At 44.0% G+C, this 20,192-nt stretch overlaps 1 protein-coding gene across 1 annotated transcript in view; it reads left to right on the top strand.

The window, feature by feature from the left end:
* Positions 1-1,285: 1,285 nt before the first annotated feature.
* CACNA2D1 (calcium voltage-gated channel auxiliary subunit alpha2delta 1) overlaps positions 1,286-20,192 on the top strand; it is a gene marked incomplete at its 5' end in the record, with an annotated part of 139,216 nt that continues 120,309 nt past the window's right edge. Inside the window, 2 exon segments of the mRNA XM_032221893.1 lie at positions 1,286-1,348; positions 19,253-19,297. Of these exon segments, the coding sequence (XP_032077784.1) occupies positions 1,286-1,348; positions 19,253-19,297 (108 nt within the window).

Genomic DNA, 20,192 nt, shown 5'->3' with positions numbered 1-20,192 from the left:
TAAATCCTCCCTCGAAAGACTTTGCTGGAGGTGAATGAGCAGAATTCACTGGTAATTAATAAAAGGTTTTTTTTTGTTGGGACAAAAAAGCTGTTCCACTGATTAATTGTTCTCACTGTCGGGAAATTTCTCCTTAGTTCTAAGTTCTTTCTCTCCTTGATTAGTTTCCACCCATTGCTTCTTGTCCTGCCCTCAGGTGCTTTGGAGAATAGCTTGACTCCCTCTTCTTTGGGGCAACCCCTGAGATATTGGAAGACTGCTATCATGTCTCCCCTGGTCCTTCTTTTCATTAAACTAGACATACCCAGTTCCTGCAACCGTTCTTCATATGTTTTAGCCTCCAGTCCCCTAATCATCTTCGTTGCTCTTCTCTGCACTCTTTCCAGAGTCTCCACATCTTTTCTACATCGTGGCGACCAAAACTGAATGCAGGATTTCAAGTGTGGCCTTACCAAGGCATAATAAAGTGGTAGTAACAATTCACGTGATCTTGATTCTCTCCCTCTGTTGATGCAGCTTAGAACTGTGTTGGCTTTTTTGGCAGCTGCTGCACACGGCTGGCTCCTATTTAAATGGTTCTCCACTAGGACTCCAAGATCCCTTTTGAAGTTACTACTATTGAGCAAGGTACCACCTATACTGTACCTGTGCATTTCGTTTTTCTTGCCTAAATGTAGAACCTTACTCTTTTCACCATTGAATTTCATTTTATTAGGTAGTGCCCAAACAAAACTCACTTAACTACTGTCTCGCTTAGCCACAGAAATTTGGGGGTCAATTGTGGTCCTAAATTGAAGGCTACCTGTGTATGATAATTTTATTCTTCCCGGCAATTTCCCCTGCTCTATGATTATTTTCTCTTTGCTGCTTTATTTGTTACGCCCTTATGGAGAAATAGATAGCAAATATTAGACAAGAGCAAGAAAAAATGGAAGGAAAATTATGTGTTCAGGAAATGTGATTTAAATGTGTTTGTAACAAAACCTGAATCCAATGCGTTCGTTTCTCACTTCTTCATGCACTACGAAATTACATTTTAACTTTCATGGGTCCTTTCAGGAGTGACATTCAAATAGCTTGTATTCTTAAGAACTGTGGCTAATGATTTTGACGAATGCATGGTAATAATGTATTAGCTTACATATTACATCTATTTCCTGTGGGAATCCTGGGATTAGCCACCCAACTATATTAAGATTAGAAAATGTCACTTGCCTTATTATCCATGATTATCATGTCTGCAGGAGGGTTTTAACACGTTATTTCTTTTCTCATCTTTTCTTTATAGCGTCTTGCTGAAGCAGCAGAAAAATTCCAGAACGAACATCAGTGGCAGGATGAATTTGCGGTGAGCTCATGTTTTTATTTTACTGATTTTCCCAGGTGTGATCTCCCCCAACTATTTCCTAAAATCCCCTGTGTTCTTTTATTGACCAAATACAATCATACTTGGTCAATAAAGAATTCTGTTCTGCCCTGTCCTGCCCCACATTCTATTCTATTCTATTCTATTCTATTCTATTCTATTCTATTCTATTCTATTCTATTCTATTCTATTCTATTCTATTCCACTCCACTCCACTCCACTCCACTCCACTCCACTCCACATTCTATTCTATTCTACTCCACTCCACTCCACATTCTATTCTATTCTATTCTACTCCACTCCACTTTCTATTCTATTCTACTCTACTCTACTCTACTCTACTCTACTCTACTCTACTCTACTCTACTCTACTCTATATTCTATTCTACTCTACTCTACTCTACTCTATATTCTATTCTATTCTATTCTACTCTACATTCTATTCTATTCTACTCTACTCTATTCTATTCTATTCTGTTCTACTCTACTCTACATTCTAGTCTACTCTACTCTACATTCTATTCTATTCTATTCTACTCTACATTCTATTCTATTCTATTCTACTCTACTCTACATTCTATTCTATTCTACTCTACTCTACTCTACATTCTATTCTACTCTACTCTACATTCTATTCTATTCTATTCTATTCTACTCTACTCTACATTCTATTCTACTCTACTCTACATTCTATTCTACTCTACATTCTATTCTACTCTACTCTACTCTACATTCTATTCTACTCTATTCTACTCTACTCTACATTCTATTCTATTCTATTCTATTCTACTCTACTCTACATTCTACTCTACTCTACATTCTATTCTATTCTACTCTACTCTACACTACACTACACTACACTACATTCTATTCTATTCTACTCTACTCTACTCTATTCTATTCTATTCTATACTATTCTACACACTACTCTACATTCCAATCTATTCTACTCTACTCTACTCTACATTCTATTCTATTCTGTTCTACATTCTCTTCTCTCTACACACACACACACACACACACACACACACACACACACACAACCTGTGCCATTTCAGACATACAGCAATTCTTTCACTTTAATTGGGCAATCTCACTGATTAAATGTTTAAACCCAGAAAGCTTTTAAAGCCCATCAGCTGGTAAACACCACACCTTCCCTTTTTAATCTTTCGCAGTCCTCCCTTCTGAGCCACAGAGCATTCTAGGAACCTGGCCTCCTCGCCAACTTGAAATAGCCTATTTAAATCTGCAGCTCCATCTGGAATGGAGAGTGTAAAAAAAAAAAAAAAAAAAAAAGCTAGGTAAAAAAAATAATTAGCGTCTTACCACGGTGTCAAGGGGTCTTTGGAAGACAGGAAATCGCCCCTTTCTCTGGAACAATGCCGCTTCTTTCTCGAGACTTCGTTAAAGCACCTGCAAGGTGCTAATTAATTTGGGGCCGTGGTGCGTTTTGTTTTTAATAAGACGGTGTTGATAGGGAACCCAGCAGAAAGGCTCCATTAGTCTCGAAAAAGGATATGCTGCTTGCGTATTCTTTCTAGCGGGGTTTCAATGGCTCTCCAGCAGTGTCTTTCAAGAGATTTCACAACGACAGACCTTGATCAGGCTTGGAGAGCTGCCAGGCCGATATCTTCCAAACGCCACGCTGTAGCAGCAATTACTCGGCAAACAGTCAGGAACAGATTTTTCACCCTAATGAATTGAACTAACGGTCTCCTGCAAACACCACTCCCCTTTCGCTCCTCTTTATTCCCTATGGGAGGGGCCATTCCCCGTCGACCTGTGCCTTTACTCCCGAGTCGACCCTCATTCCTTAGCTGTTCCCTTCTCCTGGCAGCCCTGTGCGCATCAGGAACAGGCTCCAGCTGTACTTCTGCCCCATGGAAGGGACCTTGGAGGGTTGTGAATCCAACCCCCTGCTCAAGCAGGAGACCCTCTACCGTTTCAGGCGCCTGACTGTCTGATTTCTTCTTGAAAGCCTCCAGTGATGGAGCACCCACAACCTCTGGTAGCAAACTGTTCCACCGGTCAATTGTCCTCACTGTTAGGAAGTTTCTCCTTAATTTAAGGTTGCTTCTCTCTTTGAGTAGCAACATTCTACCTGATGGAATGCGCTCTACATGGGGCAGCCCTTGAAGAGTATTCGGAGACTTCAGCTCGTCCAGAATGCAGCCGCGCGAGCGATTGTGGGTGCACCTCGGTACACCCATGTTACACCTATCCTCCGCGAGCTGCACTGGCTACCGATCGGTCTCCAGATACGCTTCAAAGTGCTAGTCGTAACTTATAAAGCCCTTCATGGTATTGGATCTGGGTACTTGAGAGACCGCCTGCTGCCAATTACCTCCCAAAGACCCGTCAGATCTCACAGGGTCGGCCTCCTCCGGGTTCCATCCACCAGCCAATGCCATCTGGCTACTACCCGGGGGAGGGCCTTCTCTGTAGCAGCACCGGCCCTTTGGAATGGACTCCCCGTGGAGATCTGGACCCTCACCTCTCTCCAGGCCTTCCGGAAAGCCGTCAAAACCTGGCTGTGCCGGCAGGCCTGGGGTTGATGAGTTCCCTTCCCCTCTCGACTGGTATGGCTGTGTGATTTTCGTGTATTTTAATTATGTGTATTGTGTTTATGTTCCCTTTCCCCCCCTGAGTTGTTCGCCGCCCTGAGTCCCTCCTGGAGAAGGGTGGCATACAAATAAACCAAATACAATACAATACAATACAATAACTTTTCAAAACTGACTGAATAAGTTTGAAAATCTGTCTCCTGTGACATTATTCCGCCTAATTTCAAGAATTCTTATTCTTACTCCAACAGACGCATGTTAGCTGCTCCTGACAAGCCAAAGTTATGCTAAATATTATCAACGCGTACATAGAAACATAGATGTACAGGTAGCATATATACGAATTAAAAAAAACAGAAATTCCAGCCAGGATTTTGGGGGGGGGGGGGTTTACACTAAAGTGACCCCTAGGGTAGAAAGCCAGCAATTAAATTAGGGTGCAATTTCTTTTTTTCTTTTTGCTTCTTTAATACCAACAATTTTGTATCTCACATTTTCCCTTTCCAATATTTTTTATGATCCTCCGGCGCTCCTGTAACATACAGCTCATAATATATGCAAATAAAGTCCATTTCAATTGACTTTCTGTTAAAATCCGGGAAAGGAAAAAGGGAATTATGAGCCGGCTCGTAATAAAAGCTGCCACCTTTTTAATTTGAATGTACATTTAACAAGATCTTCTCATTGCTCTGCCTTCTTAAGTCACCCTCTTTAACAATTATCTGGTTCGCTCCAGCCTTAAATTATACAAGGAAGCATTAAAAAGCTATTGCAACTTTATTATATCAAGCGCTATTAAAATGAAAGTAAAATTGAGAGAGGCGCATTCTTCATCTCAGATTATTGCCTTTCCCCAAGTTGGGATTTCTACGCGATGGTCTTGGGGGGTCTTAGAGGGATAAACAACCACAACTGCAGGGTTTTTGAAGTTTCGAACGTGCTTTGAGTGCCGGCGTTCTGACGTGCAGTTTATTTATTTATTAAATTTATTTATTAAATATATTTATATGCCGCCCAATCCCGAATACCAAACCAGGTGTCGAAATTGGAGCCCTTGGCTTCTTTCAAACCTTAATGCTTTTCAATTCGCCAGTGAATTAGAGGGAGGGAAGGAGAAAACGGAATGCTGAGAGTCCACGCGGAGAGCCTGGGAACCATCAAGGTCAGCCCTGCAGGTGCTGGAGAAAGAGACGGACTGTTCCCATAACAAACAGACGTTTCATTATTGGATAATGGGATCACCCAGGGGTTGGGGAGATGGGGAAGCCATTGTTTAACTAGGCCGGCATTTGCGCAGGAAAAACCAGAGCTGGTTTTGTTTCTTCAGTACCAAAATGATGTATCCAATAAAGTGTTACTGTTGGGAATTCAAATCTCCTGTGAGAATGTTTCCTTATTTTGGGCTTCACTATTCGAACAGTTGAGACCAGGTTTTCACATCCATTCCACAGCCTAGAACTTAATACTCCTTTATAGGTAGTCCTTGACTTACGACCACAATTGAGCACCCAATTTCCGTCGCTAAGCAAGGCTCTCCATCTGACAACATTTCTTTCCACACCCATTAGGCGAATCATCTGGTTTCATTAAGCGAGTATGGCGCCTCCCCATTGAATTTGCATCTCTGAAGCCCCCCCACCCCCGGGAAGGTTGCAAACAACAATCCAGAGATGTGGCAACCAATTGTGAATACATGACTGCAATGGTCGTAAATGCGAGACATAGTTATCAGTCAGGGTTATTTTTGGGGGGGGGGCGTGGTGTTGTAACTTCCTCATGTAAAATCTGGCAGCTATTTCAGTAAAGGAGAATATATGGAAGGAGAATCTTTCTATAGGTGGTCCTCAATTTACGACCACTCATTTAGTGACCATTTGAAGTCACAACGACACTGAAACTAAGTGACTTAGGATCTTTTTTCACACTTACGACCGTTGCAGCATCCCCACGGTCATGTGATCAAAATTCAGAGGCTTGGCAACTGACTCACATTTATGACGGTCGCAGTGCCCCGGAGTCACATGATCCCCTTTTGCGACCTTCTGACCAGCAAAGTCCATGGGGAAGCCAGATTCACTCAACGACCGTGCTGCTAACTTGTCCACTGCAGCGATTCACTTACTGTAACCGCGGAGGCAAGAAAGGTCGCAAAATGGGGCAAAACTCACTTAGCAACAATTGGGCTCAATTGTGGTCGTACGTTGAGGACTGTATGTAGATCCCTTGCCATTAACAGGATCTGTCCTTTGTTCGCAATATCAGTTACATCCCCTGGGGTTTGTCCAAGCTTAAATCCAGCCTCTTGGAAGGTATCACTTTTTATGTTTTTTTGTAATTGTATTTGTGTGTGCGTGTGCGTGTGTGTGTGTGTGAGAGAGAGAGAGAGAGAGACAGAGAGAAACACACACACAGAGAGAGAAAGAGACAGAGACACAGACAGAGAGACACAGAGATACATAGAGATAGAGAAAGAGAGAGAGAGAATCAGCGACAGAGAGACACAAACATAGAGATAGAGAAAGAAATAAAGAGACACAGAGAAAAAGAGAGAGAGAAATAAAGAGAGAAAGAGAGAGACAGAGACACAGAGAGAAACAGTGAGAGAGACACAGACAGACAGAGAGATACATAGAGATAGAGAAAGAAAGAGAGAGAATCAGAGACAGAGACACAAACATAGAGAAAGAGATAAAGAGAGACACAGAGAAACAGAGAGAGAGAGAGACAGAGACAGATAAAGAGAGAGACAAAGACACACATACACAATAGAGGTAGAGAAAGAGAGAGACAGAGAAACAGAGACAGAAAGAAAGAGACACACCTAGATATAGATGATAAATAGATAGATAGATAGATAGATAGATAGATAGATAGATAGATAGATAGATAGATAGATAGATAGATAGATAGATATAAACCCAACTTGTCCATCTTTCATTGTAGCTACCTTTCCTAATTTTATTTCTTATTAATTTGTGCTATAGTTAATAGTTCTCTGGGAGGCATTTAATAAAGAGACAAGTGAACTTGCCATCAATCAAACAGAAAGCAACAATAAAGAAAGCAGGCTAACAATCAATTGAAGGCGGCAATCAATTAAAAGCAGGGGAGAGTAAAAAGGAACATTGGTGAAAATCAGAGAACAGAGGTGGAGAGAAAGTCTGAACAGCTAAAATAGCCGGTGTATCAGAGGTCTCGATAAATTCTAATTATCAGCACCTCAGGGGCTGATTCGGATCCTTTCGTTTCTGCTAATGGGACTCTGTAGAGCGGAGTCAGAAGTAACCTTCTCCCCTGCCAACCATCATATTTCCATGTGGCTGATGGGTATGGAGCTAATTAGCTTTGTCTTCCCTACTGCAGAAAGTCCTTCCTTCCTTCCTTCCTTCCTTCCTTCCTTCCTTCCTTCCTTCCTTCCTTCCTTCCTTCCTTCCTAACTCCCTCCCTTCATCCCTCACTCTCTCCTTTCCTCCCTCCCCCCATTTCCTTCCTCCCTCTTTCTTTTTTCCTTCCTTCCTTCTTTCTTCCCCTCCCTCCCTCCATCTCCTTTTTCCTTCCTCCCCCTCCATCCCTCACTCCATTTCCTTCCTCTTCCTCCCTCTCTCTTTTTCTTTCCTTCCTTCCTTTGTCCCTCTCTCTCCCTCTCTCTCTCCCTCCCTCCCTCCTAACATCTCTTTTTTCTTCCTCCCTCCCTCCCTCCCTCCCTCCCTCCCTCCCTCCCTCTATCTCTTCCTTCCTTCCTTCCATCTTTTCTCCCTCTCTCTTTTTTCCTCCCTCCTTCTGTCTCTTTTTTCCTTCCTTCCTTCCTTCCTTCCTTCCTTCCTTCCTTCCTTCCTTCCTTCCTTCCTTCCTTCCTTCCTTCCTTCCTCCTTATTTATATACAGTTACTTGCCAGGCCTGTGTTGGTGGGGTGTGATTTTCTCCTTGATTAAGTTTTGCTGTTTTCTGCTAGATTGTTTGGTGTTAATATGTGACATGATTGCACTGTTCCAATAGAATAGAATAGAATAGAACAGAGTAGAATAGAATAGAATAGAATAGGAGTAGAGTAGATTAGACTAGAGTAGAGTAGAGTAGAATAGAAGTAGACTATAGTAGATTAGAATAGAATAGGGGTAGAGTAGGGTAGGGTAGAGTAGAATAGAGTAGAATAGGAGTAGTGTAGATTAGATATTAGATTAGAACAGAATAGAATAGAATAAAAGTAGAGTAGAGTAGAATAGGAGTAGTGTAGATTAGATTAGAGTAGAGTAGAATAGAATAGAATAGAAGTAGACTAGAGTAGAGTAGGAGAAGAGTAGAGTAGAATAAGAGTAGAGTAGAGTAGAATAGAGTAGAGTAGAGTAGAGTAGAGTAGAGTAGAATACAATACAATACAATAGCAGAGTTGGAAGGGACCTTGGAGGTCTTCTAGTCCAACTCCATACTTAGTCAGGAAACCCTACACCACTTCAGACAAATGGTTATCCCATCTCTTCTTAAAAACGTCCAGTGTTGGAGCATTTTCAACATCTCAGGGGTTGCCACAGAGAAGAGGGTGTGTGTGTGGTGTCAATCTATTCTCCAGTGTCATTCTCATCTCACTTAAAGTGAAGCTTTGACAGGAGATGATTCTAAATATTAAAGAATAGGAATAAGAGCAATATTTACTCAACACAGGCGTCCCAATTTTACAACTGTTTGCTGTTGTTTGAGAAGATCACGACGGTAGATGGGGAATCTGAACCACAGAGAACATTTCTGTCTGGCAGTCTGAATGTGCTTCCCCCTCCTCTCACTTTATTTTGGTGTGAATCAGGGAGGGGCTAGTCTGTGATGCTTCCTCACGTTATTTCCTTGGCCTCCCCTCGATCCTCACTTATCTGAACTGTGTCTCTATATCTGCTCTGCTTCCGGCCCTTCAAAGGAGGAGTGTGCAGAATAGAGAGGGGCATGAAAAGAGGAATCAGCAGCCTAGAACAAGGACTTCATAGCACGCACGGACCTGCACCCACAATGCAATGCATGTGCAGCGCCCCCGCACAAGCGCACGTGACCCCCTGTCCCCCCCCCTCCCCATGCATGTGCACGAGACCTCCCCATGCCCCGTTTTGGGCCAAGTACGCCTCCCTACAGCCTCCTGGGAGCAAAAACAAGCTGTGAAAGGGCGGGAGGGCTACGCCGCACCCTTCGTGTCCCATTTTGGGCTTAGTACACCTCCCTGCAGCTTCCTGGGAGCAAAAACGGGCCATTGGGGAGGGTCGCGCCACACCCTCTTGCGCCCCAATTTGAGCCTAGTACGCCTCCGTGCAGGCTCCTGGGAGCAATAACAGGCCACAGGGGGGCTTACACTGCCTCCCCACGCCCCGCGCATGTGCAAAAACCAGCTGGCTTGCGGGAGATGCGCACAATAGATCTGAGCTTTGTGTGCCACAGGTTCGCCATCACTAGAATCCCCAGGTAGCCACAAGCGCATTCACTCCAACTTCCCTTGAATTCTGTTGGCCCTTATCTAAAGCCAAGCAAGGGCTATCCAGTTAGTTGAGAAGCTTCTTGTGCAGAGATTTTTAGCAATAAATCAATTTCATTGGGATTTTGACCTGGAGACCTGACAAGCAGTGGTGGGTTCCTCTCCCCGTTGCTACCAGTACACTGCGCACAGGGCTGGGTGTCCTGGTCATGCACTCATACTCCACCACCCCTGCGACACCCAGCTTCTTGTTGGAGGTCGCACAGGGGCCGCCTGCTGTGCGCGCTTGTGCAATTGGCCGGTTGCTTTAAAAACAGGTGTGGAACGTAGGCAGGCGGGTGGGCCAAATGAGCCACCATACTGCCACTGTTCCCGGCTGCTACCGGTACGGCTGTACCGGTTGGAACCCACCACTGTTGACAAGGCCATTGTCTAACCCAGTAAAACCCAATCTTTTGGGCACAAGGACCAGTTCAAGGAAAGAAGTTTTCTCGTGTACTGGAGGGGGTGTTGTTTCACTTGCTGCCTGCATCTCAGGAATGAGGCTTTACTTATTTATTTATTTGTTTGTTTGTTTGTTTGTTTGTTTGTCTTGTATGCCGCCCACTCCCGGAGGACTCCGGCGGCTCACAAAAGACAAGGGAAAGGGGGGAAACGAGACAAAGACAACATATTAAAAACAAAACCAACATTCACAATTTCCATGGAGGTAGATGCTTCTCAGCTCCCCCCAGCCTGCTGGAACAGCCAGGACTTGGTGGCTTTGCGGAAGGCCGGGAGGGTAGTAAGGGTCCGGATCTCAACAGGGAGCTCGTTCCAGAGGGCCGGAGCTGCAACAGAGAAGGCTCTCCCCCGGGGAGTCGCCAGCCGACATAGGCTGGCAGATGGAATCCGGAGGAGACCTAACCTGTGCGATCGAATTGGTCTGAGAGAGGTAATCGGCAGGAGGCGGTCTCTCTCTCTACTTGTTTTCACGGATCCGGTTTCTGACATGCCACGACCAAGTGCCTGTCCACCTGTTGGGTACCCCTGCTGCAACCCTTTGCAAACCTATTGCAATTTGATTAAGGGGAGCACGGCCATTTCACGTACCTCATCTTGATCCTTCCCTTCTACTGGTAGATTTCTTTTTTCCGTCTTCCGCAAATGGATTTTGAGCTGACTTTTTTCGTATCTCTGGATTGCGTCAAGATAAATAAACAGAACCACAAAGCACACCCTTGACAGATGTTATCATCGAGATGTCGATTCTCTTTTTCCAACCGGCCTGCAGAAATTCTGAATTGGCAGCTAAATTGGTGCCCAAGAGAAAGGAGATGCTTAGAGTTCGACAAGATTCCTGTCATCTTCACCTTCCTTTTTAACAATGGCAGGCATGCTTTATTGGATAGCTGAGTTTTTGTGTTTTTCTGGGGGAAATTACTGTGTTTTCTTCTTACTGTGTCAATCGTGGCCTCGGTTTGAGAGTCGGTTCTAATGCGAGTGGCAATCTGGAAGGGTGTCCTTGCACCTTTCTCCTGTTCCATATAAAAACATTAATTAAAAACAAAAATAGAGGTAGCTTGGCCACCTCTTAACATTACAAGACATTCAGTCATAAGTCTTCACCTCTGATCCTTTCGCCTTCCAAAGACTGAAAAAATTTCCAGGAGTGGATGATCAGAATATTTCTGTCAATTAAATCTTTAATCACAAGGTAAACGTTCCCTTTGCATATGCATGCTAGTCATTCCCAACTCTAGGGGGCGGTGCTCATCTCCGTTTCAAAGCCGAAGAGCCAGCGCTGTCCGAAGACATCTCCGTGGTCATGTGGCCGTCATGACTCAACGCCGAAGGCGCATGGAAACGCTGTTACCTTCCCACCAAGGGTGGTTCCTATTTTTCTACTTGCATTTTTTACCTGCTTTCGAACTGCTAAGTTGGCAGAAGCTGGGACATGTAACAGGAGCTCACTCCGTTACGCAGCGCTAGGGATTCGAACTACTGAACTGTTGACCTTCTGTCCGACAAGCTCAGTGTCTTAGCCACTCAGCCACCGCGTCCCTTTTTAATCATAGACCAACATAAATCTGAATTTTTAGATACTCCGTGGGAATGTAATGCCCCAAATGGCCACTAGGTGGCAAGGAGAGGGTTGTTACTGAGGTGGGGTTTTTTTTTTTGTATCTCTTTATTGCCATCTGGTGGTCATGCCAACTTTTGCAATCCCCCCCTCATGAGATTAACTTGGTTTCATGTGAATATGTATCCCACGTAGCAAAAAAGAAATTAAAAAAAAAAACTTTATTGCCATGGTTCCTTCGGCAAGCCACCTGCCAAGTTGCAAATTGCTTTTTGGAGTTTCACCCACCAGGTTGCCAGGGGGGGAAAAAAAAATCAATGTACTGCTAATTAGGTTGAGTTTCTACTAGCGGTACGATTGGCAAACAGTAAGCTCAGGTTTACCAACCTCTAATTGGCCAAAAGTGAAAGTGATGGGAAACAAAAGGAACCAGGGGCATCGGACGGAAACACGCCATGAATTCACTTGCGTTTTAGAAAGCATCGTGCGTGTTATTTTGAACGACGCAAGCTTGCATTATCCCTCCTGCGAGCAACGTTTGCAAATGAGATTTGAAGCATGTCAAATGAACGTGGCTTGAAACTTCCGTACAGTCATTAACTATCAGTTTAATATAATGAAATTATATCAGTGATTTGTTTGCATCCAGTTCGTGGATCGCTTCGCTTCTAGCTCCCGATGCTTTTACATAGATTTTAAGCTGTAATTATTTTTTGTTTTTACGAGCGTACAGCCTTTAAAAAAAAAAAAATTAGCGAAGCTCGTCACGGTCTCGTTAAAGTAATCAGAAATAGATAGCTAGGGTATTTCTTCCCAAATCAAATTCATTATTCATGCTTAGTTTGAGTTCAATTATATTACTTATTTTTAATGAAGTTTGTTGATATCTGTGCATAGGACTTGGCCCAAGATCCAAATTCTCTGGCAGATTAAGAGACTTGAGCTGTGACCCATCTGTCCTGACTCAGAACCATCTGGCCTCCATTTGTCATTCTGGAGGACAATCAACACACACACACACACACACACACACAAACACAAACACACACATTTTTTTCCCCAAAAAACTTTGAGTAAAGGTAATGGTTCTCCTCGCACATATGTGTTAGTCATTCCCGACTCTAGGGGGCGGTGCTCATCTCCGTTTCAAAGCCAAAGAGCCAGTGTTGTCCAAAGACATCTCTGTGGTCATGTGGCCGGCATGACTCAACGCCGAAGGCGCACGGAACGCTATTCCCTTCCCATCAAATGTGGTTCCTATTTTTCTACTTGCAGGGACCTTGAATTGCTCCAATTATATACAATAGGAAGGGGAAGGAGTTTGGGAATGATCCCTGCCTTGAGTTACGTACAATAACGTATAATAATAAAAGTGGGATATAAATAACTCTGGGGTCCTTGGTGCTCTCTGAGCTTGGTGGTTTTCCTGCAGGCTTTTCATTACCCAACTAGGTAACATCATCAGTGGTAGGGTTAGGGTTAACAGTGATGATATTATATAGTTGGGTTACGAATCCTCTGCAAGAAAACCACCAAGCTCAGAGGTCATCAAGGAACATCAGACCTCCTCTTCCTCCTCCACTTCCATTCTGCAAAACCCACCCGCTTCTAGAATTGGTGATGTTACCTAGCTGGGTAACGAAACGTCTGCAAGAAAACAGCCAGGTTTAGAGAGCACCAAGGGCCCCATATAGATTTGCCATCACTTTCCTCCCCAGGAGCAAGCATTGTTTAATTTCTTGGCTGCAGTCGCTACCTGCGGTGATCTTGGAGCCCAGGGAAATAAAACCTGTCACTACCTCCATTTCTTCCCCGTCTAATCGCCAAGAGTTGAGAAGGCCGGATGCCATGAACTCAAGTTTTCTTAACGGTGAGTTTCAAGCCAACTTTTGCACTCTCCTCCTTCAGCCAGATCAAGAGGCTCTTTAGTTCCTCCTCACTTTCTGCCGTTAGAGTGGTATTGTCTGCATATCTGAGGTTATTGATATTTTTCCCGGCGATCTTAATTCCAACTTTTGATTCATCTAGCCATCCCTGTATAAATGCACACAAACTTCTCCCACGGTTGATATTACTCTTGGTTCACTGACGAGAAAGTCTCTAGCATCCCTCACTGCATATCCCGAAGGAGATTTTTGTAAGTGCCTGTCAAACCGTGTCTCTGTCCTTGCGGAGCTGGATGATGTCAAGGACATTTATTGATTATGGCCCTTGCGCCCCCAATTACGCTGAGACCATCGGTGGGAGGCTGAACTCCAAGCTCGGCGGTCAGAAATTGAATGAGCTTCTTGGCTTTTGTCCCGCTGTCATTCAAACGGAGAAGGAAACACACAGGTAGCTCTGGCTTTATTTTGTTTTAACTTTCTTCCACGGTCTTTGGCTTATTCCGTTTTGTAATTTTACTCTTGGAAGAATTTCGTTTTCAAAGCATTAGCCACAAGGAAGAAAGAAGGGCCAGGGGTGACATGATAGCAGTCTTCCAATATCTCAGGGGTTGCCACAAAGAAGAGGGAGTCAAACTATTCTCCAAGGCACCTGAGGGCAGGACAAGAAGCAATGGGTGGAAACTAATCAAGGAGAGAAGCAACTTAGAACTCAGGAGAAATTTCCTGACAGGTAGGACAATTAATCAGCAGAAGAAATTGTGGATGCTCCATCACTGGAGGCTTTGAAGAAGAGGCTGGATAGCCACGTCTGATGTGGAAAAGGATCTCCTGCTTGAGCAGGCCTGGAAGACCTCCAAGGTCCCTTCCAGCTCTGTTTTTCTGTAATCAGTGGAACAACTTGCCTCCAGAAGTTGTGGGTGCTCCATCACTGGAGGTTTTTAAGAAGAGACTGGACAGTCACTTGTCTGAAATAATATAATGTCTCTTGCTTGAGCAGGGGGTTGGACTAGAAGACCTCCAAGGTCCCTTCCAACTCTGTTATTCTGTTATGCTGTTTTCCTTCCTTCCTTCCTTCCTTCCTTCCTTCCTTCCCTCCCTCCCTCCGTCCTTCCTTCCTTCCGTCCTTCCTTCCTTCCTTCCTTCCTTCCTTCCTTCCTTCCTTCCTTCTCCATCACTGGAGGCTTTTAAGAAGGGACTGGATAAAGATCCCCTGCTTGAGCAGGGGGCTCGACTAGAAGACCTCCAAGGTCCCTTCCAGCTCTGTTATTCTGTTATGCTGTTTTCCTTCTTTCTTTCTTTCTTTCTTTCCTTCCTTCCTTCCTTCCTTCCTTCCTTCCTTCCTTCCTTCCTTCCTTCCTTCCTTCCTTCTCCATCACTGGAGGCTTTTAAGAAGAGACTGGATAAAGATCTCCTGCTTGAGCAGGGGGCTCGACTAGAAGACCTCCAAGGTCCCTTCCAGTTCTGTTATTCTGTTATTCTCTTATACATAGGTGCGTGGCTGTAGAAATCATAAAAAACCTTGCTTAGGTCTGATTATATTGTACTTTTTCTAAAGATTATTGCAGTGCGCCGGTTACCTAACATAAAACGTAGCAAGAATTTTGGATGAAGCAGGTTGACGCAGGAGAGGATCCAACCAAGGGGGCTTTTACACCTTTTTGCTGTTCACAACTTAAAATTTACACATTTTCTCTTTCTCGCCTCTATGTTTTTATGCGCTCATCCATGTACCACTTATGCTTTTCGTTTATTGCGCTCAATTGTGTGGGTGCAATAAACTGTGTAGTTATTGATTCTTATTATTATTTGGTCTTTGTTATTTAAATAGAGCAAACTGTTCTTATTAGCACCGTAAGCATATTTTTCTGGCTGGTTGTTTGCTTCTAATAAAATATTTTCTACTCAAACGTAAAGGAATATGGAATATACACAGAATTACAACAAATAGATAAAATTTTAATTGGCCCGGAAAATAAATTCATAACGGAAATTGGTTCCACCACAAAACCGCGGACGACAAAATCGCGGTCGACGAAAGCGCGTATGTGACGTCATCACAGCGCGACGAAAAAGATCGAAAAATGTAAAAATAAAGCGAAAACCTTACCCTAACCCCCCCAAACCTAACCCTAAACCTAACCCTAAACCTAACCCTTAACCTAACCCTAAACCTAACCCTAAACCTAACCCTTAACCTAACGAAAAACCTAACGCTAACCCTTAACCTAACGCTAAACGTAACGCTAGTGCTCTAAACCTAACCCTAACCCTTAACCTAACCCTAACCCTTAACCTAACCCTTACCTTTATGTGAATCGGCTTGCTGTAATTTAATTTTTATTTCAATTTTTCGATCTTTTTCGTCGCGTTGTGATGACGTCACATATGCGATTTCGTCAACCGCGCTTTTGTGGAACGCGGTTTTGACGGGTCACGACGGAAATTTACAAATATTTGTTAGAAGTAACATTAGAAGAAGAAAAAGTTAAAGGTTGTATGATAGCGTGGGCCAAAAACTTTGGTTACAACATAGATCTAGTGGATTGGGAAAGAATTTGGAACACAAATTATAAACTAACACGATCAGCAGCACTTAAAGAAAATATATACAAAAAGTATTATCGTTGGCATTTATCACCAACAAGATTGGCTAAAATGTACCCAAACATGAAGCCGACCTGCTGGAAGTGTAAAAAAGTACAAGGGACTTATTATCACATATGGTGGACCTGCCCGGAAACACAAAAATATTGGACAAAAATTTGGAAATGGGTGCAAGAAATTACAGGAGAACAGATAAAATCCAAACCCGAAATCTTTCTACTGGGAATAATCAAAGGGAAATATACAAAGAAAATTAAGTACATATTAACACATCTGCTAACTGCAGCTAGAATAGCATTTGCCCAATGCTGGAAACAAAATCATACCCCCTCGGATGAATTAGTGATAAAAAAAACACTTTGGATTGTGCAGAGATGGACAAATTAACACTGAAGTTAAAAGATAAAGAAGAGTCGGAATATTATGAAATTTGGAACAATTGGTACAAATGGCTGCAAAACTCTGTTATTCTGTTATGCTGTTTTCCTTCCTTCCTTCCTTCCTTCCTTCCTTCCTTCCTTCCTTCCTTCCTTCCTTCCTTCCTTCCTTCCTTCCTTCCTTCTCCATCACTGGAGGCTTTTAAGAAGAGACTGGATAAAGATCTAGCATTTAGATCTAGCAATGGCTGCAAAACAAGAATAAAATTAATTAAGCCAAAAAAAACAATATATATATAAATATATATATAGAACTGTGTACAAAGGTGTGTAAATATAGAAGCGAAATATTATATACATGTACAGGTATGATGACATAACAATGTTGATGTAATGACTGTAAGGTGTTGTAGAAGGGAAAAAAATAATTTAAAAAATCCGCTAAAAATATTTTCTACCCATTGATCATCATAGAATTTGAGGGGGGGGGGGGCTTGGTGCTCTCTGAGTTGGTTGTTTCCTTGCAGACATTTCACTACCCGACTAGGTAACGTCATCAGTAGTTAATGAGTGCAGTTTGCTCTTAGTTTTATATTCTGGTGACTTGCCCTCCCAGTGTGGATGGAGAAGGTCTTAGAGATTCTTTGGTTGGGCTGTTCACTGTTGGCTTCTTCCGTAGTTTCTTGATTGGAGTATTGCTTATATGATTATTGGTCTAATGTTTTTTTGCTGGTGTCTTTTTTTGTTCTCTTTGGGGCTGGTTGATTGTCTGCGTAATCTATAAATGTTGTTCACGTCTATGTGTCTGTTGATGGCTGATTTGTCAGCGTGCCAAACTTCTAGAAATTCCCTGGCACTTTTGGGCATGGAACTGGTCTAGGGTGGTTACATTTCCCCCAATTGAAACCATGGTTAGTTCTCTCTGTACGTTTTGGGTATCACCGCAGATGGGGACTGCAGCCAAGATATTAAAAGACTCTTGCTCCTCCTGGGTAGGAAAGCAATGGCAAATGTAGACAGCGGACTAAAAAGCAGAGACGTCACCCTGCCAACAAAAGTGTGTCTAATCAAGACGATGGTTTTCCCAGTTGCAATGGATGGCTGTGAAGGTTGGACCATAAGGAAGGCTGAGGGCCAAAGAATGGAGGCCTTTGAACTCGGGTGCTGGAGAAGACTCCTGCATTGAGTCCCTTGGACTGCAAGGTCATCCAACCAGTCAGTCCTAGAGGAGATCAACTCTGGCTGCTCTTTAGAAGGCCAGATCCTGAAGAGGAAACTCAAAGACTTTGGCCACCTAAGGAGAAGGAAGAAGGACTCCCTGGAGAAGAGCCTCATGCTGGGAACGATGGAGGGCAAAAGAAGAAGAAGGGGACGGCAGAGAAGGAGGTGGCTGGATGGAGTCACGGAAGCAGCCGGCGTGAGCATAAATGGACTCCAGAGGATGGTAGAGGACAGGAAGGCCTGGAGGAAGGTTGTCCATGGGGTCACGATGGGTCAGACATGACTAACTAACAACTCATATGTTCTGAGGGCTTTTGATTAGAGCCATCAGAATATAAATTGAGAGCAAACCCCATTCCATTCTAGCACTGATGATGTTACTAGTTTGGTTCATGGAATGTCTGCACGAAGCTGAGAGAGCATCAAGGACCCCACAATTCTCCTCCCCCCTCCTCCTCCTCTCCTCCTCCTCCCTAGAAGCCCCTCTGCCTTCTAGCACTGATTATGTTACCTAGTTGGGTAATGAAATGTCTGCAAAAACACAACCAAGCTTAGAGAGCACCAAGGCTTCCCCCTACAATCCTCCTCCTCCTCCTCCTCTTCCTCCTCCTCCTCCTCCTCCTCCTCCTCTTCCTCTTCCTCCTCCTCACTTCTAGTACTGATGATGTCATTTAGTTTGGATAATGAAACGTCTACAAGAAAACAGCCGAGCTCAGAAAGCACCAAGGACCCCACTGTCCTCCTCCTTCTTCTCCTCCTTCTCCTCCTCTTCCTCCTCCTCTTCCTCCTCCTTCTCCTTCTCCTTCTCTTCCTCCTCCTCTTCTTCCTTCTCCTCTTCCTCCTCCTCCTCCTCTTCCTCCTCCTTCTCCTCCTCCTCCTCTTCCTTCTCCTCTTCCTCCTCCTCTTCCTCCTCCTCTTCCTCCTCCTCTTCCTCCTCCTCCTCCTCCTCCTCTTCCTCCTCCTTCTCCTCCTCCTCCTCTTCCTTCTCCTCTTCCTCCTCCTCTTCCTCCTCCTCTTCCTCCTCCTCTTCCTCCTCCTCCTCCTCCTCCTCCTCTTCCTCCTCCTCCTCCTCCTCCTCCTCCCTTCTAGCACTGATGATGTTATCTAGTTTGGGTAATGAAACCTCTGCAAGAAAGCAACGAAGCTGAGAAAGCACAGATCCCTGCATTTCAACTCGGAGCCACAAACTTTATTGGCAATAGGATTTGTTCCCAAGTACATTTGTCGATTGTGTCCATCAATTTTCTCAGCCCTATGGAATTTGGTTTGTGTTGAGGTTTCAGAATTGTACTTTAAAGGAGCATTCAATTGGTTCCGAATGTCTGGCTTATTGATGGCTAATCAATGTATTGGACATCATCAACCCAAAGCAGAGAGATTCTCGTGGCTGCTTGTTCCCTAATCTTACAGCACTCGCCCGTTCTTGCTGCCCTTGTTAAATTGTAGCCGTGTGCTCGCTTTCCCCTTAAACTACAGGACAGCATATTTTAATAGCCAATGTTGAGGAGTTAATAATAAGTGGTGAGGCCAGGTAAGCAAAAAAAAGAAAAAAGGAAATTGCTCTTCATGCATATTCGTCTGCTGTTTAAAAGGGAACCTTTGCTGAGAATTGAAAAGTTGCAATGCTTTGAAAAGTTCAGCAGTGCTTTTATTACTTCTTAATATTTAACGATTCACCCTACTTCTCTCCCCCCCCCCCCCCCGCTTCCTTTCTTTACAGACGAATGATATTGTCTACTACAATGCAAAAGAAGACCTGAATGATGTAAGTAACATTTTTGGAAAATAACTCTAATTCTCTTTATAACACCGCCATTGTTCAACTGGGGGTCATTGTTGCTCTGTGAGCTTGGTGATTAGTAGACATTTGATATCTACATTCAGGACGTGGTGGCTCAGTGGCTAAGACTTTTGGCTTGTCGATCGGAAAGGTCGACAGTTCAGCGGTTCGAATCCCTAGCGCCGCGTAACGGAGTGAGCTCCCGTGACTTGTCCCAGCTTCTGCCAACTTACCAGTTCGAAAGCATGTAAAAAACGCAAGTAGAAAAATAGGAACCATCTTTGGTGGGAAGGGAACAGCGTTCCAGCCGCCTTCACCGTTGAGTCATGACAGCCACATGACCACGGAGACGTCTTCGGACAGCACTGGCTCTTGGGCTTTGAAATGGAGATGAGCACCGCCCCCTAGAGTCGGGAACGGCTAGCACTTATGTCCAAGGGGAACCTTTACATTTACCTTAGGCATTTCACTGATGATGTTCCCTTCTAGCAGTGCTGATGTTACCTAGTTTGCACATTGAAACATTTGCAAGAAAACCACCAAGCTAAGTCAGCACGGAGGACAGTCACAGTTCAATTTTGAGCCACAAATATCCTCTTCTGTCGGTACTATTCTTTTCATTTTACCTTTTTTGGAGAGCCCCCTCTCCCCCCCAAAAAAGGCTCAGTGTACAGTAAAGTTATTAAAATGCTCTGTGAAAACAGAAGATTTAAAGTTATCTTGCAAGCGACACGGTAGAGGGGCGGATGCTGGGTTGGAGGTTAGCAAACCTGTGTTTGAGACCCCAGTGCTCCGGGGCGAGTTCCTGTCCTTCGCTTCAGCTCCTGAAATAGGGACATGATTGGCGCCTCCAACTGGGTGTCCCCCAGGCAACGGTGAT

Source organism: Thamnophis elegans, chromosome 7 (genome assembly GCF_009769535.1).
Source record: "Thamnophis elegans isolate rThaEle1 chromosome 7, rThaEle1.pri, whole genome shotgun sequence".
Taxonomy (NCBI): domain Eukaryota; kingdom Metazoa; phylum Chordata; class Lepidosauria; order Squamata; family Colubridae; genus Thamnophis; species Thamnophis elegans.
Note: the sequence above shows the minus strand (reverse complement) of the source record. Positions and strands in the feature narration are given on the sequence as shown.